General features: G+C 38.8%; 1 protein-coding gene across 1 annotated transcript in view; it reads right to left on the reverse strand.

Annotated features, from left to right (window-relative positions):
• Positions 1-24,557, reverse strand: part of LOC121505457 (copine-8) — a 107,380-nt gene that overhangs the window by 37,105 nt on the left and 45,718 nt on the right. The window contains exons 4-7 of the mRNA XM_041780817.1: positions 23,848-23,951; positions 18,718-18,757; positions 14,149-14,225; positions 782-845 (exon numbers count right to left, since the gene is read on the reverse strand). Of these exons, the coding sequence (XP_041636751.1) occupies positions 782-845; positions 14,149-14,225; positions 18,718-18,757; positions 23,848-23,951 (285 nt within the window). The remainder of the gene's footprint in view (positions 1-781; positions 846-14,148; positions 14,226-18,717; positions 18,758-23,847; positions 23,952-24,557) is intronic.

Consider the following 24,557-nt stretch of genomic DNA (forward strand, 5'->3'; position numbering starts at 1 on the left):
GTCCTGCAGATTGCGGCGCTCCCAGTGTGCGAGGTCTCTGGTCTTTGGTCAGAGTAAAACCGTTCCACTGCAGAGCGGTGCAGACTTTGTATGTGTGAATTGAGGGTGCAGCACGGTTGGCATCAGAGTTAGTGGTCATTCTGCCACTTCTGCAGCAGGGTGTTAATGCTGTCAGTGAACATACCACACCAACTCACTGATAGGTTCAGGTACCATCGTAATTCTGAGACTTATTTCGGCACTGCCATGAATAACTGACCAAAGCAGGAATAGATGCAGAATTGTGTTGATTTGTGGGGACAGATGGTTGAAAATGCTAATTTATTATGTGATGACCATGTAAATAAACAACAGAAATATTTATACTATTAGGTTTATATTTCAGGAAATTTAATGTAAATAAAATAAAAAACAGATCTACACCCCAAACATCCCTATAGGTCTATAGGTCTATATAGGATGGGAGGAATAACGGGCTTTTAAGAGTGGAGGCTGAAAGATAAGGAACATAAGGTGAAAGAGTCCTGGCATCACCTTTAAAGCATATTAATATTTAAGGGGAATTTAAAGTCCTGAGTTTCACAGGGCCCCTTCAATCTCAAACCTTTAAACAGCCACTGGTTATCTGTACTTTAAATTTAAATCCTCCTCATTATCATTAGAAGTTAACCCTTGGTGGACACTGAACCATGTGCAATGTACAGAGAAAGGAATAGAGATAGAGATAATAGATATAGAAATGAGAGAGCAACAGAAATGTAAAAACATGGTCCATCCTCACCCTGCAGTTGTTCAGCTCCTCAGCTTTCACAATAATGGTCCCACATTTCTTCCCTGGAATGCCTCTGTAAACATAAAAACACAAAGACATGTCAGTGAAGGGACAGAGACCCAATGGAAGGTTGATTTCTAACAGTGGACACCGTACATCTGACCTACACAGACTACCAGAGCTTCATTTTCCATTGTGGAGTATGAAGAACCATCTCTACATCAGAGCAGTGAATTAAAATCACTCTATGACAGGGGTGCCCACACTATTTTGGCTTGTGAGCTACTTTTGAAATGACCAGATCAACATGATCCACCTGTCAAGAAGAATTCCCAAATTGTGAGGGGGCTTAGTAACAACTTTATAGCATCAGAAATAACACCACATATGACTTCTTCTGCTTTCAGATCTCGCTCTTCTTCTCACTCTCCCCCTCTTGTCGAATGCCCCTCATTTTCCTGTGAAAACCACAAAGAAACCAAACTGTCACATCACCGACTCACATGCTCTACACTTAACCACTAATGCTGTCCGTGGTGCTGAAACAACATCTGTTAAATAAACAGAACGCTACACACACAGCAGGAGCTGCACCACAATACATTTCACTAGATTAAAGCTGGGTCCCTATTCTGAGGACTTGCACTGCATGGAGTAGGACAGGGTGGCATAATCTGGGCAGTAACTGCTGATAGCTAGTCTCAAGCAGGCCTCCAGATGATTATCAGTCATGGTGGAATGGTATTTGGACTTTATAATCTTCATTGGGAAAAGGCTGACTCGCATTAAGCCAAAAAATTCAGTCAGTGAGGCTGCACATGCTCTCATGCTGGGATACTTTTCCTCCATAAGTCCCACCACTGTCCAGCGAGGGCCTGCGACTTCAAGTAAATGTCAGCCTGCAGAGAAAAGATCTCATCCTCCAGTGTGGATCAGTTTAAATGAAACAGTGTGGCGATTTTTGAAGCCAGGGATTCAACTTCGGTGTCCTCTCTAAATGGAAAACACATGAATGTAGCGATCGGCTCGAGTACAGCAAAGTCTTGAAAACATGAGGCAAAGTCTGAGCGGACTTCATCAATCTGCTCTCTGTAGCGAGCGCTGTCAAGCTGTACGCGCTCCTTCCCCTGCGTCTCCAATTCAGACATGACGTTTTGGAAGTTTCCCAGATCGTGGCGCTCCAGCTTTGAAGCCAGCAGTTGTAGTTTTCGTTGAAAGAATCAACTGAGCTGATGTCAACTACTGTCTTTCTTTCCCCTGCAGCTCTAAGTCGAGCTCATTCAGCATATTGGTAAAATCTGTTAAAAATGCCAAATCACATTTTTCATGAGTACAACCCACATACTCAACTCTGCTGCTCATCCCACAAATGCATGATCCTTACAAATGTGGCATCATTTGAAAGGGAAATAAACAGGCTTTCCAACGGTATAAGATTTATTACCAAGAAGCATTGTTACAACAAAGAAATAATCTACCAAACACTAATTTCCTTACTTTGTGTGCTAAGTTTATTAGAAGTGTTGAATTCTAACCTGCAGACAGTGATGGAAATATCTGCTTCTCACAAACCTCAGAGTCCCTGAAGAGGAGGTAAAAAGGTCTTTTCATGCGTTTTTCTCACATGGAACGAGCCGAGCAGGCAGAGCTCAATAATTTGACACGCATTTGAGAGGCCTTGCTGTCTGACGAAGAGGCCCGTCATCTGATGAGCTCCGCTCTGACAGAAATCCACTCAGCCCGGCTCATTTAAATGGATCAGGATTGGGGTCGAGGACCTCAGTGAATGCAATGTAAGTCTCCGCTTTGTAATGATGGAACTTTAAAAAATGACCCTAGAACTGAAACTTTACATGACGGGACCTGCTTTAAAATGCAAAAAAGAAATACTCTTTCAGATATGTGGGAAAACCCAAAAGCAGCCCTGAAGAGAGACAAGGTTCTTAAGATAGCACATAACCCTCAGTAAAGTCAGGTTTGTAGAAGACGAAGTTATTCTGAAAGCAGACTTTTAACCTTCAGGTTTTAATAATGCTACTAAATTCTGTAAACTCATAAATCTCTGCAGTAATGTTGTAATACATGATCAGTATCATGAGTCTACTTGCTTGGTTATCAAGGACAATGCATCAAAAATGTAATATTGTCCAGTAAAATATTGCATTAATAACCAAATTGTGCAGCGCTCATATATAATGTGTGTTTTAAAGACATGAGATGAATCCAGTCTAGCTCTAGGTTACTGATTAACTACAGCCGTTCATGTTTCCTGATGTCAACGTTTACAACCATCACCCTCCCACCACAGTGAGGACTGCAAAGGCAGGTTTAGTCTATGTGAGGGGACCCAGCCACAGAGTCAGCAAAATGATGGTCCATTTTTTTATAAATCAGAGATAAAACAGCTTAAAAATGGAAACAACATTGGTAGAAAAGGTGGGGAAATGGGATTTGGGTCAGGACCCAAAAGTGGATCACGGAGCAGTTGTCAGTGGATCGTGAAAAGGTGTCTGTGAAAAAGTTTTAAAGTCCTTAGTGGACATGCAGGGATAACTTTTCTTTGAACCTTTTCTGATATTTAAACTAATTTATCTCTTTTTTTGCAATGACTAAAGCTTCTTTTCTCATAATAATTAGGTTAATTCTCAAGATCCCAGCAAAATTGGTGAAAATTTGCACAGAGGGTGTAAAACTTGTCAGTTTTGTCCCTTTATTTTTCACATCATGTATTTTGGTCCAATCATGCTCAGAACTACAACATGTTAAAACTAACTAAACATATAGGGTTGAAAATATTTTGTAAATTTGGGTCGCGATTTGTTGTAAGAGAGACTGACGGGATCTGAGGTCAGACTAGCTGAGGACCTCTGGGTTAGAGTGTCAAAATATAAAAAAATAGGTAAAGACGGGCAGAAATGTTGCAGAAATGGCTGGATAAAGTGGTGAAAAGGGGTTAGAGAGTGACACAAATGGATAAAAGAGTGGCACAAAGGGGATACAACGTGCAGGAAAGAAAAGTGGCTAAAGAATGTCAAAAATGTGTTAAGGAGGCAAAAATGGGCAAACACTGGTGTAAAGTAGTGAAATGTGGTTTAGGAGTGGCACAAGGGGGCATAAAGTGGCAGGAAAGTGGCAAAAATGGATTAGAAGTGACACAAATGTTGCAGAAAAAAGAGAGAAAAGGAGTTCTAAAGTTAAAACAGTTAATCTTGGTGCTAAATCATGACTAGGAAGGGCCCATTCTCTGGGTTTTTTTTAGGTCTGTGAGCAGACCTGCCTCCTTGGCGCAATACAACAGTGCTTGATGATCCCTGCTCTAGACTGACATAAGGAGCATTATATTTTCTTGACTGCACAACTTATAGCCTGTTGATAGTCATCATAGCACAAAAACAACAGGTCTTTGAATGCAGCATTTTAATATGTGGCATTACCAATGCAAGATGAAATTTAATGTGCTCTTATGAATAAAAACCCTGTCCATCCTCTCTCCTAGGGTAACGGATTTCTTTACTGATAGACTATTCATGGCACAGGAGAGCACACCAACGTGTCTGACAAATCTATGGCTCTAGTCTCCCCTGAATGTGTCTTTGTGTGTGTGCATCAGTGTGTGTGAGGAGACGCTGGGAATCATCTAATCAAGGATTTGCAATCAGTGTCTGGCAAGACGGGTAATTAAGTCTCGGCTACTTCTGGGCTTCAGCACTGAAACGCATGCATGCACAGAGAAAACCTAGGATCTGTCGTCAAATCTGACGGTCCTTTCAGAATCTGTGAAGTCCCCGCCCCTTATCTGGTAGCCCTGTATGTCCCACCATGGCTATCAAGCTAACGATTATCTAAAATACATCATTATTTCTCTCACATGGAGCTGCACTGGGAATATGGACCAGTAGAGCTCAGCATACATCACGTTCCATACTATGCAAATTATACTTTTCTCTGATTTTCCTAAATAATCAATGCAAATGACAGTCAGTATAATTTTCAGTCATAAACTGTTGGCCTCTGATGCTCCAACGGTTCTCAGTAGGGTTAAAGGTCAGGGGAGGATGGGAGCCACACCATGAGTTTCTCTCCTTTTATGCCCATAGCAGCCAATGACACAGAGGGATTCTTTGCAGCATGAGATGGTTCATTGTCACGCATGAATGTCATTTTGCTACAGAAGGCACGGTTCTTCTTTTTGTACCATGGAAGAAAGTGGTCAGTCAGAAACTCTATATACTTTGCCGAGGTCATTTTCACACCTTCAGGGGACCCTAAAGGGTCCTAACCAGCTCTCTCCCCAAGATTCTGGCCCAAAACATGACTCCGCCCCCTCCTTGCTGACGTCACAGCCTTATTGGGACATGGTGGCCATCCACCAACCATCCACTACTCCTCCATCTGGACCATCCAGGGTTGCACGGCACTCATCAGTCAACAAGACTGTTTGAAAATGAGTCTTCATGTATTTCTGGGCCCACTGCAACCGTTTCTGCTGGTGAGCACTGGTTAGGGGGGCTGAATAGTAGGTTTATACATGACTGCAAGCCTCTGGAGGATCCTCCCAGAGCTGCTGTCTTGATGTGAACTGACCCCCGCCCTCATAGAATAGGGCTGAGGTCAGGGGAGGATGGGGCCATGATCTAAAATCAGCACCATAGCCATTTGTTTGTTGTTTTCTAAAGAGCGCTGCAATCACACGGAACATTTCTGTTGTAGAGTGATCGACTCTCTTTGACCCTGCCCCCCCCAAACGACCTTTGAACTCGCACAGAGTTGCAGAGACCGTGGTGACGTCAGTATACAGTAAGTGGCCGGGATCACTCTTGTAGTGTGGCGAGATTTTACTCTGACATGGTGCCGTCGTGAACGAGCAAAAACAATCACGTAGTCTGAGCTGACCTTTAGAGACACTCTGACACCAATCATTCTGGGACTGTAGAGAGATTCAGTAAGGTCAACACCCTCTGGTGCTCCATGTTCTAGCCTTACCTTACACTAGCCCTTATACTAGCCCGACCAAAGCACATGTCATAATTTTCCCCTGTGTTACTGCGTGCTCTTCTCCTTCTTTTACACAAAGACACACTCCTGAATGCCCAGGGGGTTGGAATGAACAATGTAATTATCTGTAATTAGCACTCATTTAAATTGTTAAAGATCCCCGCTGCCATTTCTAGCTGCAGGTGTGTGTCTAATCAAGTCCTCCATACACACACATTTGCCCTCAAACATAAACACTCATGGTGTTCACGACCAAAAATGCACCATTGAAACCCATTAAAACCACCATTTTTGATCCATGTTCTGATGTTAGGATTCATTCTGGAGCCACTGCTTTTCCTCTGGTTTCCTGCAGGGGCACCGCTGAGTCAGCTTATCAAAATATATTTTATTTTTGGCCATGAATACCCCGAGTGTAAAAACTAGGGCTAGTGGTGCTGTGATACATGATATTCTGACATTGTTGAAAATAGCTGTATAATGTTGAATTCAGCCCTGAATGACACCAGCAGGGGGATTAAAATAGTCAATAGCAACTTTATTGAATTTTTAAAAAGAACCCATGCAAAAATCATCATCAAGTCAAATTAAGTACGTTTTATTTTGAAACTCTTTATTCAAGCTTTTACCGGAAGGAACAACAGCCACATAATGCTCTGCCTACTGAGTCTACCTAAAACAGGGGAAATGTCAAGCTTCAAAGACAGCACGTCACATCTAAGAAAGCACGTAACGGCTAGTTAGCTAAAGATGCTAACGACGGCACGGATAGTAAGCTAAACATGCTAATGACGGCACGGCTAGTTAGCTAAACATGCTAACGACTGCACGGATAGTTAGCTAAACATGCTAACCACGGCACAGATAGTTAGCTAAACATGCTAACGACTGCACGGATAGTTAGCTAAACATGCTAATGACGGCACGGCTAGTTAGCTAAACATGCTAACGACTGCACGGATAGTTAGCTAAACATGCTAACCACGGCACAGATAGTTAGCTAAACATGCTAACGACTGCACGGATAGTTAGCTAAACATGCTAACCACGGCACAGATAGTTAGCTAAACATGCTAACGACTGCACGGATAGTTAGCTAAACATGCTAATGACGGCACGGCTAGTTAGCTAAACATGCTAACGACTGCACGGATAGTTAGCTAAACATGCTAACGACTACACGGCTAGTTAGCCAAACATGCTAACGACTGCACGGATAGTTAGCTAAACATGCTAACGACTGCACGGATAGTTAGCTAAACATGCTAACGACTGCACGGATAGTTCGCTAAACATGCTAACGACTGCACGGATAGTTAGCCAAACATGCTAACGACTGCACGGATAGTTAGCTAAACATGCTAATGACGGCACGGCTAGTTAGCCAAACATGCTAACGACGGCACAGATAGTTAGCTAAACATGCAAACGACGGCACAGATAGTTAGCTAAACATGATAACGACTGCACGGATAGTTAGCTAAACATGCTAACGACTGCACGGATAGTTCGCTAAACATGCTAACGACTGCACGGATAGTTAGCCAAACATGCTAACGACTGCACGGATAGTTAGCTAAACATGCTAATGACGGCACGGCTAGTTAGCCAAACATGCTAACGACGGCACAGATAGTTAGCTAAACATGCAAACGACGGCACAGATAGTTAGCTAAACATGCTAACGACGGCACAGATAGTTAGCCAAACCTGCTAACGACTGCACGGATAGTTAGCTAAACATGCTAACGACTGCACGGCTAGTTAGCTAAACATGCTAACGACGGCACAGATAGTTAGCCAAACATGCTAACGACTGCACGGATAGTTAGCTAAACATGCTAACGACTGCACGGCTAGTTAGCTAAACATGCTAACGACTACACGGATAGTTAGCTAAACATGCTAACGACTGCACGGCTAGTTAGCTAAACAAGCTAACTAACAAACGTATACGTTCAAATCTCTGTTTTAACCTGCAGACTGCAGACACAGTTGTGTCAGTGATAAATGACGTCACGTGTCCAACCACCCCTGAACTCTGCCACAAATGTGATTTTACACGCCATTATCTAACGTTAGGTCGTAGGTGACACTGTTATCCTGTGTAGCATACCACTGATATCAGTGATTGTACCTAACAGGGTTATAGCGTGGGGCTAGTGGGACAAAGTTGTCTTTGGTTCAACACGTTTCAGTTTGGCTTGCTGAATTTGTTTAGTGATAATCAAGATAAAAATTCATAAATTGGAGCTAAGGGTAAAAATTAAATAAAAAAGGGCAAAAAAGTCAGAAATGAGGCCAGTTCATAAGATTAATTTCATAAATATGAGCCAAAAATCATTAATCATGATAAAACAAATATAAATGATTAAAAGTTAAGAACTGCCTGGTACAAAGTCATGTGGGATTAAAATCATCATGTAGAAATAAGATAACTGTGATGAGAGAAAGAGTCTGTTTTTTCTCATTATATTGAATTTTCCATCCCATAATTGTGATAAACAAACAGAACATGACTGCTGCTCAATGTATTACGTTTTTTATTTCTTTTCCTTTGGCGAGTTATGCTTCTTTATTTATGACAGAGTGCAGTTTACATTACTATCCCTGAATAAAGTGTTATAATACAATGTGTCTTAATAAATTACACAAAATGAAGTTAATAAGGTACTAATTTAATCTTACTCAAGTACTTATTTGAGTATTTGAGTACTTTTACTTCTACTTAAGTAATTATTATTGTGTAACAGTACTTTTACTTCTATTTAAATAATTATTATTGTGTAACAGTACTTTTACTTCTATTTAAATAATTATTATTGTGTAACAGTACTTTTACTTCTACTTAAGTAATTATTATTGTGTAACAGTACTTTTATTTCTACTTAAGTAATTATTATTGTGTAACAGTACTTTTACTTTTACTTAAGTAATTATTATTGTGTAACAGTACTTTTACTTTTACTTAAGTAATTATTATTGTGTAACAGTACTTTTATTTCTACTTAAGTAATTATTATTGTGTAACAGTACTTTTACTTTTACTTAAGTAATTATTATTGTGTAACAGTACTTTTATTTCTACTTAAGTAATTATTATTGTGTAACAGTACTTTTATTTCTACTTAAGTAATTATTATTGTGTAACAGTACTTTTACTTCTACTTAAGTAATTATTATTGTGTAACAGTACTTTTACTTCTACTTAAGTAATTATTATTGTGTAACAGTACTTTTACTTCTACTTAAGTAATTATTATTGTGTAACAGTACTTTTACTTCTATTTAAATAATTATTATTGTGTAACAGTACTTTTACTTTTACTTAAGTAATTATTATTGTGTAACAGTACTTTTACTTCTATTTAAATAATTATTATTGTGTAACAGTACTTTTACTTTTACTTAAGTAATTATTATTGTGTAACAGTACTTTTACTTTTACTTAAGTAATTATTATTGTGTAACAGTACTTTTACTTTTACTTAAGTAATTATTATTGTGTAACAGTACTTTTACTTTTACTTAAGTAATTATTATTGTGTAACAGTACTTTTACTTTTACTTAAGTAATTATTATTGTGTAACAGTACTTTTATTTCTACTTAAGTAATTATTATTGTGTAACAGTACTTTTATTTCTACTTAAGTAATTATTATTGTGTAACAGTACTTTTACTTCTACTTAAGTAATTATTATTGTGTAACAGTACTTTTACTTCTATTTAAGTAATTATTATTGTGTAACAGTACTTTTACTTCTACTTAAGTAATTATTATTGTGTAACAGTACTTTTATTTCTACTTAAGTAATTATTATTGTGTAACAGTACTTTTACTTTTACTTAAGTAATTATTATTGTGTAACAGTACTTTTACTTCTACTTAAGTAATTATTATTGTGTAACAGTACTTTTATTTCTACTTAAGTAATTATTATTGTGTAACAGTACTTTTACTTCTACTTAAGTAATTATTATTGTGTAACAGTACTTTTACTTCTACTTAAGTAATTATTATTGTGTAACAGTACTTTTATTTCTACTTAAGTAATTATTATTGTGTAACAGTATTTTTACTTCTATTTAAGTAATTATTATTGTGTTACAGTACTTTTACTTCTATTTAAGTAATTATTATTGTGTAACAGTACTTTTATTTCTATTTAAATAATTATTATTGTGTAACAGTACTTTTATTTCTATTTAAGTAATTATTATTGTGTAACAGTACTTTTACTTCTACTTAAGTAATTATTATTGTGTAACAGTACTTTTATTTCTACTTAAGTAATTATTATTGTGTAACAGTACTTTTACTTCTACTTAAGTAATTATTATTGTGTAACAGTACTTTTATTTCTACTTAAGTAATTATTATTGTGTAACAGTACTTTTACTTCTATTTAAGTAATTATTATTGTGTAACAGTACTTTTACTTCTATTTAAGTAATTATTATTGTGTAACAGTACTTTTACTTCTATTTAAGTAATTATTATTGTGTAACAGTGCTTTTACTTCTACTTAAGTAATTATTATTGTGTAACAGTACTTTTATTTCTATTTAAGTAATTATTATTGTGTAACAGTACTTTTATTTCTATTTAAATAATTATTATTGTGTAACAGTACTTTTACTTCTATTTAAGTAATTATTATTGTGTAACAGTACTTTTACTTCTATTTAAATAATTATTATTGTGTAACAGTACTTTTACTTCTATTTAAATAATTATTATTGTGTAACAGTACTTTTACTTCTATTTAAGTAATTATTATTGTGTAACAGTACTTTTACTTCTACTTAAATAATTATTATTGTGTAACAGTACTTTTACTTCTACTTAAGTAATTATTATTGTGTTACAGTACTTTTACTTCTATTTAAGTAATTATTATTGTGTAACAGTACTTTTATTTCTACTTAAGTAATTATTATTGTGTAACAGTACTTTTACTTCTACTTAAGTAATTATTATTGTGTTACAGTACTTTTACTTCTATTTAAGTAATTATTATTGTGTAACAGTACTTTTACTTCTATTTAAGTAATTATTATTGTGTAACAGTACTTTTATTTCTATTTAAATAATTATTATTGTGTAACAGTACTTTTACTTCTATTTAAATAATTATTATTGTGTAACAGTACTTTTACTTCTATTTAAGTAATTATTATTGTGTAACAGTACTTTTATTTCTATTTAAATAATTATTATTGTGTAACAGTACTTTTACTTCTATTTAAATAATTATTATTGTGTAACAGTACTTTTACTTCTATTTAAATAATTATTATTGTGTAACAGTACTTTTACTTCTATTTAAATAATTATTATTGTGTAACAGTACTTTTACTTCTATTTAAATAATTATTATTGTGTAACAGTACTTTTACTTCTACTTAAGTAATTATTATTGTGTTACAGTACTTTTACTTCTATTTAAGTAATTATTATTGTGTAACAGTACTTTTACTTCTATTTAAGTAATTATTATTGTGTAACAGTACTTTTACTTCTATTTAAGTAATTATTATTGTGTAACAGTACTTTTACTTCTATTTAAGTAATTATTATTGTGTAACAGTACTTTTACTTGAGTAGTGTAACTGTGTACCTTACTCACCACTGCTATTGCTGACTATAAAATGATTATTTTTCTCATTAAGGGTGGAGAAAACCTACACTAAACTCACTGAAATGGCTAAATTCCCTTGAAAAATATTTGATATTTATGGATGCTGCTCTTTTTGGACATGAAAACCCCTCCCATTAATTTCTTTAACAGCATCTGAGATTACTTATAACAAGCAGTCATGAGTACATCTTTGTTTTTTTGCTTTTCACCTGCATGTTGAAGGTCACATGTTATGCAAATTCACTTTCTTAGCATTTGCTCATAAAACTATGTGCCCCTGGCCTGTCAACAATACCCCCAAGAATTAGAAAAATCCCCTCTCCCCCTCTCTTTCTCCACCTTTTAGAAAATGATGATAATAATGATGTCATATGGTGAGTTAGCCCCGCCCCCAGGTTCAGTTGACCCTTCCCGCTTAGAAGAAAGGACTATGAAACAGGACTATGAAGGCGTTATCAGCATCCTCAAACACATGCACATATCTAAATCTACATGTGTTTCTGTAAACACAGGCTGCCTAACAGGCTGTGAACATGACCGCTGTCAGAAGCTCTGTGTTTGTGTGGATATGTCCTGGATATGTGGGAGGGTGTTGTGTTCATTATAGACTATAAATAAACATTTACTTAGAAACAGAAGAAACAACCGCCTCACTGGTGGAGCCTCTAAAGACTGGATCAATACATAGAGATAGCAAGATGTTTACACCGGGAAAGAAACTGTTTATCTAGGTCTTATAATGTAAACACTTTCCTCATGCAACACAATCAGAATAAAGTATGAAATAAGTCAACATTATAGGCCTCATGGTTCTGTTTGGTGTGTCCTTCATGAGTGTCTCCTACTTTACAGACACAGTGGTCCCTTTTATGCTGTGGGCTCACGTTGTTCAAACTAATGCATTTGCACCTACAGGTCTGTCGGCCTTAAAACAAGGAGCAGCCAGGCTCAAAGCCGTCAGGTTCCTATCCTGCTGTGCCCTGAACCACCTAAAACCTGGTCTACAGTCCAAAGTCTGAGGTTCAGTCTGTTTCTAGTGTTTAGAGCGGTGGACTGAGTGCCAGTTCCTGAAAAAGGATCTCAAATGAAGGATGTCTTTGCTCATAACATGAGGTTACCCCAAATGTTCTCACAGGAAACCTGGGAGCCAAGTGCAGAGCTGCTGCTTATCAACAGGTCAGGCAGGCAAGTACTCAGGGCCCTAGGCCCCTGGAGGGCCCCCAAGGGCCCCCAAAGACTGAAGAACTAGACTCATCAGTAATGTCTTATAGCGACTGCAGTGACCTGCCCCTTTGGCATTAGTCGACCAATGATCAAACAGCAACGACATCTATGTCATCACTCCCACACCACTACATCCAGTAACCTTACTGAAGTGTCAATCAAAGTCACATGACATCAACAACACAAAACGAAGAGGAGTTACTTGTCTGGGAGCAAAAAACAAAAGAGAGGAAAAGAGAAGAGAGAGGAAGACAGTGGTGAGTGGAGCAGATGAGGATATGTGGTAACACTTCAGCTACCGTTAGCTTAATAGTTGGTTAGCCTTGTTAATGGAGCGGGGGCGTTAGCCTGGGGATCCCTCTGTCACCGTTAAATCAATGCTTTAAGTCAGGGGTTCTCAACCGTGGGATCGGGACCCCCTTGGGGGTCGATAGACACTGAGAGGGGGTCCCCAGATTCCCTAGAAAACTAAGAATATTTTTAAATTACACTGTTGCCACTTTACACCAATTTAAACCATTTTACCACCAATTTTAACACATTTTTGCCATTTAACACTTATTTTTTTGTCCTTTTAAAACCATTTGCACCACTTTTTTTCTGCCTGTTTTGCCACTTCTAAAACTTTTTTCCACCTAAGCCTAATGTTGACCCATTATTGCCACTATTAACCCCTTTTTGACACTTTTTACAACCATTTTTTTCCCGTTTTACCCACATTTCACGATCTGATATACTGATTTTTGCTAGTTTAACCAGTTTCTGCCAGTATCTGCTCATTTTCTCTTTCTAAGTTAACACTTCTTTTGCCAGTTTATATCAATTTTTCAATTCAATTCAATTTTTTCACCAAATTTCCACACATTTTAGCACCACTATTTATGCCCAGTTTTTCCACTTTAACCCATTTTTGCCAATTACTTTTTTTTTGTTGCCATTTTTATATAATTGTTGCCACTATAACCAATTTCTGCGTTTACAATCCAATTTCACCATTTTTTTTTAGCCATTTTTAACCCATTTAATTCTTTTTTTCCCAACAAAAAGGGATTTACATTTAAAAAGGCTATCTACTACACAGATGATTAAGAAGATGTCTGTTTCTTTGATGGGAGTGGTTATTTTATCAGGTTAAATATAAAATAAGGACAGCTTAACTTTATAATGGATCATGATTTTGCTGACCTCTACAGGCCCCCAGTTTGGCAGAAAGCTGTGTTCAACCACCTTCAGCTACAGGGGGGTCCCCGGTCTCTGGCACCTTATTTTGGTGGTCACAGGCTGAAAAGGTTGAGAAGCTCTGCTTTATATGACCTGAGAATTAAACTGACTGTCATCTGCATCTCTATGTAGGAAATCAGAGAAAAATATTCACATATAATTTGGAACATGGTGTAATGCAACAACTGTAATCTAACCCTGCATGCAGAGGTCAGTTTCATTCTATTTGCTGTGACTACTGATCGACATTCAGTCAGCTGATTACTCAGAGTCTAGCTGATTTTCTACTCACCCTAGTGGTTTTTCAGAGCGACTGCCCAGGGATCCGACCACCTCTCCCAGAGTACAGTAGGCCTGGCCTAGAAAATCCTGCAGAAGTACAGAAACACAAATGTTTTTAAACATTTCTCTGTTATTAACACAAGACATGTTGAAATATTTAAGTAATTCTGTACATAAAATCCCAAAACCCTAAATAGTTAACTAGAGAGCACCCTTCCTCTCTGAAAACCGTCTCAAACACATCAGTGTTCCCCGCAGGGACAGGTCAGGAGTAAATAGATCCTCTTTCCTGCCACACCTGCTCCCTTTCCATTTCCCAGTAAATTAAATCACATCATGAAACTCCATCACTGATGTGAGGGCAGGGAGCCCCACTTAGAGGACGTTACATTCAAAAACAGTTTCAGCTCTATTTCTTCTGTCTTTTTGTCTCCTGGTTTTCAGCTCTCAGGTTGGTAACTTAAAGATTTTTCACTGAAAAATAATAACACAAGGTTTCACAGTCAAAAATGGATGAACAAAAGTTTTAAAATATTTTACAATTCCTTTTCTCTTTTGGAAATAAAACAAAAACACAAGAGAGATGGAGAGAAAACGACAGGAAGAGAGATCACACCAGAAGAAATATGACCAAAATCTGCTGCTTGTGACTTTTTTAATGTCAGTTTTCCTTTTCCCCTCTTTTAAAAGAAATCTCAAACTTTAGCTCATCCATTCACATGAAAAAATAAAACACCTTCAATTTCAGATTTCTTTAAAAAAAAAAAACACTTTTTTTTTTTTTTTTACCATGATTTAAAATCCATGATGGAACCATGAATCCAGAGAGACTGGTTACTTATTCCCATCCATCACTCAAACATGGCTGCGCTCTCTCCGTGGTTTTTACCTGCCTGGAGCAGCTCCAATCAGAACCTTCTCATCATCTTTGCTCCATTAATCAGCCTTTAATCTATTTCCCTCCTTTTGTACCCAGCCTTATGTTTGTGTGGCTCATTCCTAACTGTCGTCTTTACAGTCCTACATTCATTTGGGAAAAAACACTGTTCTCATGTTAGTCATGTACCAACCACCAGCAGCACAAAACAGCAAAAACAGTGAAACGACAAGCTCTGAGTTAAAGCAACAACATTCTTAATCCTGCAGCTGCAGTGGTATTTTTTTAGTGTATCAAATGTATATTTCATCAGAGATAAATGAGGATAGAAGCTCCCATGCCTATGGTCGTGTATTTCTGTAATGTGTTAGCCTGGCCTCTATAAATATAATTACTAATATTAGAATATAACACTCTCCCTCAACCTTTCAGCTTCTTTCTGAGTTCCACACTCATTCTCACCTGGTTCCCATGTGTGCCTGTAGCCTACAGCTTCATGTTAAAACACCGTAATGGACTGGCTCTCAGACCCCCCCCCCCCCGAGACCCCCATCAAGGCTGCTACGCTCCTCCCAGCCTACATGCCTGTCTCTGCCTGTACAAGATTATTGATCGAAGCAAAGGGGAGAAAACAGAATGAGGGAGGAAATGAGAAAGTGAAAGATCAAGACAGAGAGAGAATAAGAGCAGGAGGAGAGAGGGAGCAGGTCAGGGAAAAATAGGAGGTGACCGATGGCAAAAGTGCAGGGAAAAGACGGAGGAAAGGATAAAGAGAATGCAGTAGACTACAGAATAATGTCCTTGATTCAGCTGTGTTAAAACCACAAACATGACCCAGCCTGGCAGCTTTAGAGACAATAACGTTATTAGGAATGGAGCTCCACCAACCTTTCACTCTCCTGCTCTGCAGCAGGGCTGAACGACATGGGAAAATATCCACCAACACTGTGATTTGATGAAATCATTTCTGTGGTCCCTAATCTTATGTATGTTCCAACAAATGCAAGAAAAAAACATTCTCTATTATAACCAACACAATAGTAGCTTAAACAAAGGCTGAACAACTTTGAAAAACCAGACTAGGTAAAAACCTAGTATAGGGCTGACCGCAGCTATGCCTGTTGAAATGTCTGACTGAAAAGTGGTTCTGGCAGAGTGATGTCGCCATGATTGTTAGTAGTTATTATTTGTAGACAAAGGTTTGGTAAGTGGTTAAAAAGCTACATGTTGCTCTCTCTCTGTCTGGAGATGAACTCTGAGCAGCGTCATCCCCCTCCCCTCCTGCTTTTCTTCTCCCACATCTGATTGGTTAAACACAGACACACACCGACTCAGCTGATGCTCTCCGTATTCTTTGCTATTACTGCGCGAATGGAAGACAACACTACAGGAAAAGAGCTAAAACCTCTTCTCTGCACAAGACAAGCTGTCGGTGTGGTTCTGTGCTCTGGTTTTAACAAGAACAGCGGTCCAGGTCGGAGTAAACTAAACTGCAACGGTCCTATTGTGACCTCCAGGCTAACAGCCAACGCCAGACTAAACGGGACAAGCCCACCGCTATGATCAGAAAGCCATGGCAAAACAGACCGGGAGTGGAGAGAGAATATTTTTTTCTGTCACAGAAAGCTTTCAGCGTTGCTCTCTGCGCTTGTTTGGATATCACATGTTGTCTGGTTCAGACAGAAGCGCCGCTGCGCCTCAGTCCCAGCTAATGACAGGCCTGCTAGTCATTAGCTGGGACAACTCATTAGCTGTTTACAACAACTAACCCTTTCCCCGTAACTATCACATGCCAAAGCAGAGCAACAACATCGTTTTCTGTCGCAGAAAGCTTTCCGAGTTGCTCTCAGAGCAAACTGTATAGAAGAAATGTGTTGGTCTGGCTAAGGCCGAGCTAACATTCGGTAACCCTTTCCCCCTTTAACCATCACACTCATGTTGAAGTGGGTTGGCATAAGAGCAAAAACACCCTTTCTGTTACAGAAAGTTTTCAGTGTTGCTGTCTTTGTAGTGGCAATGTCCAGTTTTGACTAAAGTGCTGCTGTGATTAATTCAGAGCTAAGCCCTACAGCTGATGTAGACAAGCATTCACACAAGTCACCTTTGACCCCTCAACTATCACATAATCATGCCAAAGCAGCTCAGCAGAGGAGTAAAAACATCTCTCCCAACATGAAAAGCTTATAGAGGTGTTTTATTCTTTGTCATACATAAATGTGGCCCAGTTCTGGTGAAACAGAGGCTAAAGCTATATCTGAGTGTTTAGAGCAGTGGAGGCAGCCATTAGAGGGCTTTCAGCACGAGTAAACACAACTCTGTATTCTATGGCTTACACAGAAGGATCACTCAGTCAGTTACTTACCGACAGACTCAGTCAGACACAGACATTGCCATGTGTAGGCCAAATACCTGTCTTGATTTTAACTCATATTGCAAATTGGATATGAATTGTTGTATTACAGATTGTATTAAGATCATTTTTATCTCATCCTATTATTGAATAAGAAAAAAGTACAAAAATGAAGAAAGTAAGATTTTCGTAGACTATCAAAAAAGGGACTTGAATACTTTAATAATATGTCATGAAAACATCTCTGCTGCTGCAAAAAGAATTAAAACTGGTATTTTGACACAAATTTCAGGTTAAAGAAATATTGCACCTTTGAAAAGTGCAGCAGGCCAGGCTCTGATGTGACTGATGGAGCACGTTTAAAGTAGCCTTTAATGCTTTTTAAAATCATGAGTAGCCTAATTGAACATTACTATGATGGATGCATAATTGAATAACCTCAGTGAAAGGCTGTGAGCTAATGTGGGCTGGTCTGAGCCATGAAACTCCAGAGCTGAACTGAGTCCCATCCTGGCCCTGGTTTTCAGGGACGTTCAATAACTAGACCAGAGTTACTCAACCCTGCTCAACCAAAGACCTTTATAAGAGCCACAGTCTTTAAGCAGCAATAAAAATAAGCTAAAGGTGGCCAAAAATTATCCAAAAGTGGCAAAATGTGGCAAAAAAATGAGAGAAAAGTGACAAAAATGTGCAAAAACAAGTCAAGATTGGCAAAATAGGGCAAAACAATAGGAAACAAGTGGTGTTTAATGGCAAAAGATAGCTTACTCAGGCAAAAAGTAGCTTACTCAGGCAAAAAGTAGCTTAATCAGGCAAAAAGTGGTGAAAAAGTTGCAAAAATGGGCAAAAAGTAGAAAAAAAGTGGCATGTAACGCCAGCAGTAGCTTAATCGATTGAAATGTGGCAAAAAATGGTGAAAAGGGCAAAAATGGGATAAATATGGCAAAAATGGGACAATTAAGTTTGACAATTAAAGCCTTCTAGGTCTGGAAATTAAATTGATTAATGTGATTAATTTCTGAGGTCAAAGTTCCCTTTTCTAAGGGTTTCTTGAGGAATAATATTTCAGATTAAGACATTAAAATAGCCACAAATCATCACAACATGAACTAGACTGTTATATCTACTTTAATGGCCATGAAGAAAGCCACAGGGCAGAGGAAATCAGTGATTACACCATTTATTCACTAACTGTCCATTCAGCGAAGATGACAAACACACTCCCTGTAATGGCCAGATGACTTTTAAGTGGCTTAATTTAGTCTAATCATGTTCACACAAACATTCAGCCCTGCTAAATACAAACAGCCTGAAACAAACTCTCTGATACTGAGACAAGAGTAGGTACTCACATGTTTGGACAGGTTGGCACTCTTTGAATCAACATCATACCTGTAGGAAAAAGGAAAGAAAGCTAGTTTTAGCAGGAAACAGCAGAGATTACAGATGAACTCAGTCCTGATTCAGAGGCTCTGAGTATGCAGTATCCAGACATCCACCCTGGACAAACTTCACTGTTCATTTAGAAGATGCTAGATCTTTATGAGCACATAAAAGAGAGCCAAAGAGAAACCATACATTATTTTGTTGATAACAGCAAACAGGTATCATTTATTGGTCCACTCTCAGATACACATCCATGTGTGTAGCTGAGCATTTTAATATTTCACAAAGACAACCCAGGTAAATAGAAAACACAGTTTCTAAATGATGATTTTATTTATCAAGGGAATAAAAATCCAAACCTATCTGTACCTGTGTGAAACAGTAATTTCCCCCTGACCCTAATATCTAGTTTTTCCGCCCTTGGCAGCAATAACTGAAATCAAGCGTTTGTGATAACTGCTGATGAGTCTTTCTCATCTCTGTGGAGGAATGTTGTCCCACTCTTCTTCACAGAATTGTTTTAACTCAGCCATATTGGAGGGTTTTCCAGCATGAACTGCCGTTTAACGTCACACCACAGTGTCTCAGTTGGATTTAAGTCCAGACTTTGACTTAGCCACTCCAGAACCTTCATTTAGTTCTGATCCAGTCAGAGGTGGACTTGCTGGTGTGTTTCAGGTCCTTGTCCTGCTGCGTAACCCAAGAGCTCTTGATCTTGAGGTCATAAACTGATGTCCGGACGATGACCTTCAGGATTTTCTGGTAGACAGCAGAATTCATGGTTCCATCAATCACAGCAAGTGGTCCAGGTCCTGAAGCAGCAAAGCAGTCCCAGACCATCACACTACCACCACCATGTCTGACTGTTGACATGATGTTCTTTTATCAAATGCTGTTATTTTTACTCCAGATGTAACGGGACACACACCTTCCAGAAAGTTCTACTTCTGTCTGGTCAGTCCACAGAATATTTCCCAGAAGTCTTGGGGATCATCAGGATGTTTTTAGTCAAATGTGAGACGAGCCTTTGTGTTCTTTTTTGTCAGCAGTGGTTTTGGTCTTGGAACTCTCCCATGATGCCGTTGTTGCCCAGTGTCTTTCTGATGGTTGAGTCATGACCTCTGACCTTAACTGAGGCCAGTGAGGCCTGCAGGTCTTTGGATGTGGTTCTGGGTTCTTCTGTGACCTCCTGGATGAGTCGTCGTTGCACTCTTGGAGTCATTTTGGTTGGCCGACCACTCCTGGGAAGGTTCACCACTGTTCCCAGTTTTCTCCATTTGTGGATAATGGCTCTGACCATGGTTCTCTGGAGTCCCAAAGCCTTGGAAATGTCTGTGTAACCTTTTCCAGACTGATAGATTTCAGTCTCTTTGTTTCTCATGTGTTCTTGAGTTTCTTTGGATGGTGGTATGATGCGTTTCTTTCTGAGATCTTGTAGCCTACTTCACTTTGTCTGACAGCTTCTATTTAAGGGATTTCTACATTCAGCTAATCTGGAGGTAATCAGGCCTGGGTGTGGCCAGAGAAACTGAACTCAGCTTTCCAAGAACTGTGGTTAATCACAGTTAACTCATGATTTAACAAGGGGGGAAATCACTTTTTCACACAGGGACCGATAGGTTTGGATTTCTTTTTTTTTTTTTTTTTTTGTCTTCGTGAGAAATTAAAATTGGTTTGATGGTCCGAAACATTTCAGTGTGATAAATATGCAAAAAAATCAGGAATCAGAAAGGGGGAAAATACTTTTTTAATGCACTGAATGCACATCCATACACAACCACTCTGCAGGGATGAAGTACCAGATTTTTACTTATCAATAAACTCGTGATTATTCATACTTCAGCACATGGGGGGCACACGAGCGGTGCAGGCAGAGGGAATGTGAAAGGTTAAATGCAATTCTTTTCCTCAAGGGAATCTGTCCACTCTAATATCACACCCAGCAGTCCCTGGAACCCCAGTTGTCATGGTTACCATCTCTAAATCCTGCACATACCCACAGACACATGCACACACAAGCATAAAATATCTCTATATACAGGAACACATACATGACAGATGTTCAGTGTTGCTTTACCTTAGAGCTGCTCTCTTCAGACAGGACAAGTTTAGAATGAGCTCTCAGGACCAGGTGGGGAAAAGGAATCTACCAATCTAATATAAACAGATAATACAGATATCTAACACACCTCTCCACTGTAGAGCGGACTACACCGTCTCTGTTTCCTTATTTTTCACTCCTCCATTTTCTGAAGGCAAACACAGACACTGATATACACACACACACACACACACACACAACACACACACACACACACACACACACAACACAGGGACAAAACTAACTCATCTTCACAGAGTCCAACTTTCAAATCCCATTTGGGTTGTCTGCATGGCTCCCTGGTTCATAGATTATTATATAATTAGTCTCCATCTAATAAAATAAGCCTCTAAAATACCCTCTGTAATCGAATGAGAGATGTGATCTGAGAGGAAATGAAGAAACAGAATCCCCTCACCAACATGCAGCCCGGTGGCTTCACAAATCTAAGGATCAGCTGTCTCTTCATAACATCTTACAAAAGAAACAAGCAAAAGAAAAAGAACTAGATGTATCGATAAATCACTGGTTTCCAGCCTGGGGGGGTGCAAAGAGTGCTGGGAGGATGGGCGGGGGGTGTACAAGTATTTTTCTCCCAAATCACAATTAGAGACATAATACAGTAGTGTATTAGGTCCATCCTAAAAGATAAAAAAAAAATAAAGAGAATCTGATCATTTCTGAGAAAAAACTAAATATTTTAGATCACAAAGTCAGATATTTACAAATTAGTAAAGTCAGGATACTTCAGTTTCAACAGTCATTATTTATACATTTCAAACTCATAAATTTATCCATCCATCTTCAGCAGCCTTAGCAGGGAAGCCCAGACTTCCCTCTCCCTGGCCATTTCATCCAGCTCTTCCTGGGGAATCCCAAAGCGCTCCCAGGCCAGCTGGGAGACATAGGCCCCGCCCACATGGAGACGTAAATGATAAATATCCGTTTCGTTTTGAAAAAGTTTTCCATAAAGACAGGATCATTTCAGGAAATATCCTCGTTGTCGGTGTGTTGAACTGTTAGGCTGAGATAAGTCTCGGTAGTTGAGGAGGAGTGGATCGCATTTTTCCGCTGTTGGGCCGTCTTCTCGCTAAAATGTACGACTCTGGCAGGGAGTTTTCAGCAAAATGCTCGCACCCAGGCAACGCCCCGCTAACTAGCCACGCTGCTCTGTTTACCTTCCTCTCCCTTGCTTCTCGCTGCTGATGTGCATGTGCAGAGGAGGTTTCTGGATGGGCGCAGGAGAGACAGTGAGCTCTCTGCTGTGAGAGGTGCATTCAGGGACAGTGGGAGAAATGAAACTCCAGCAAGAAATGCATGCTGGCGGCTCAAAACTTCCACATAATTTATTCTCTGATATTCGTGATATAGTCATTTTATACATCGTGGGTGGCAAAAGCATATTATAGTATATTTGATATATCGCCCAGCCCTAATTTTAAGAATTGGATATACACTGCCTGGCCAAAAAAAAAGTCGCCACCTGGATTTAACCAGGCAAATAGGTCCGAGCCTCCTATTGGATAATTACTGCATGGGTGATTATCTTTCAGCTGGCAACAAGTTATTTACCCCCAGCTGATACAATGAGTAAACAACCATGTCGACCATCCTGTGGTCGTGGAAAAGATGTTAGTCTGTTTAAGAAGGGTCAAATCATTGGCATGCAAAAAAGGCTTCAGTTTGCTAGGGAGCATAAAGATTGGACTCTGGAGGAATGGAAGAAGGTCATGTGGTCTGATGAGTCCAGATTGACCCTGTTCCAGAGTGATGGGCGCATCAGGGTAAGAAGAGAGGCAGGTGAGGTGATGCTCCCATCATGCCTAGTGCCTACTGTACAAGCCTGTGGGGGCGGGGCTATGATCTGGGGTTGCTGCAGTTGGTCAGGTCTAGGTTCAGCAACATTATGTGCCCAGAGAATGAGGTCAGCTGACTACCTGAATATACTGAATGACCAGGTTATTCCATCAATGGATTTTTACTTCACTAATGGCACGGGCATATTCCAAGATGACAACGCCAGGATTCATCAGGCTCAAACTGTGAAAGAGTGGTTCAGGGAGCATGAGACATCATTTTGACACATGGATTGGCCACCACAGAGTCCAGACCTTAACCCCATTGATAATCTTTGGGACGTGCTGGAGAAGGCTTTGCACAGTGGTCAGACTCTCCCATCATCAATACAAGATCTTGGTGAAAAATTAATGCGACACTGGATGGAAATAAATCTTGTGACACTGCAGAAGCTTATTGAAACAATGCCACAGCGTGCTGTGATCAAAGCTAAAGGCGGTCCAACAAAATATTAGAGTGTGTGACCTTTTTTTGGTGGTGACTTTTTTTTGGCCAGGCAGTGTGTAAGTATGAAAAGTGCATAGATTTGTGTCAAAAATTCAAGTAATAAATACCTCAAATTAACACTGAAAGTGGAAAGATATAACAATATTGTGTTAAAAGCTTAGATGTGTAATAAAAATAACAGTGAGTTTTAAAAACCAACACCATAAGAGTGTTAGAGTATTAATACTTTCCAAATTGTTATTTTAACTCAGAACCTGTAAGAATTTTATCAGCTCAGAAAAAGTGTTCAATTTATCTCTATGGGGGTTAAATTAACACTGACATGGTCTGAATACAACATCTTAATGTGTACAATAATCCACTGCCTTATATTTCAGTGCATTTTCTATCAACTTAAGCCACTGTTCCTTTAATAAATTGATAATTCGCCCATATTAGACGGCATGGATTAACACAATCCTCTGTGTGATCTCCCTAACCTTCTATCAGCCTACAAAATGAGCAGGGACCCGTGCTGAATCACACCCTGCCTCTATATTATAGGCATAAATCTCCTTTATTAGTAGTTCAATTACAAAATCAGATAATTCCTCCTTTTATCACCGACACCTGAGCGTCTCCGACTCTCATATATTTTAATTTACATGTGGGACTAGAAATGTCAGAGAGATGCTTTTTAGAAATTACTCACAAATCAAACCGAAGGTTCTGCCGCTCCTCAAAGAAGTAGTCCAAAATGAATTTCCGCACAAAGTCCGGGTTTAGCGTGTTGTCGATCACTTCTGTTCTTCCAAACTAGATTTAAAAAAGAGGGTGAAAGGCAGACATCAGCACAGGACAAATAATCTTTAACACATTTCTACATGCAGGATTTATGGGGATGTTAACATTTACTCTGACTCAGTCTTTTCAAATATAACCTAAAGCAGTCCAGAGATTTAAGCATTTAACAACACATACACAACCTGTCAGAGTCAGTGCAGTTTCAGTGATTATTTACAGCTATAGGATAATGAATGCAGAGCATTAACGTGTCGAGTCAATGGAGGTCAAGTAGGTTCCAGTTTGACATTTAAATAATGATGCAGACGACGGGCTACTCAGAATTACTGCTCATGATTGGAGCGCTGAAATGTACCCCTTCATTTACATTCATGAATATTCATCACTGAGAAATTTAATGGTGATGAAACTACAGTCATACATGAGAGCACACCATGAAGAAGCAGCAGCAGGGTTTAGACAGCAAACCTCATCAAATTCAACATTTTCAAACCTTTTCATACATTTTTAGACACTACAGCGTCTTCAAATCTTTACTGCAAAGTTACACATGTGCTGAGATTAAAATGTGACAACAAAGAAAAGAAAATGTCAGTATCATTTCTACTTCTAAACAAA

The sequence above is a fragment of the Cheilinus undulatus genome, linkage group 23 (assembly GCF_018320785.1).
Source record: "Cheilinus undulatus linkage group 23, ASM1832078v1, whole genome shotgun sequence".
Taxonomy (NCBI): domain Eukaryota; kingdom Metazoa; phylum Chordata; class Actinopteri; order Labriformes; family Labridae; genus Cheilinus; species Cheilinus undulatus.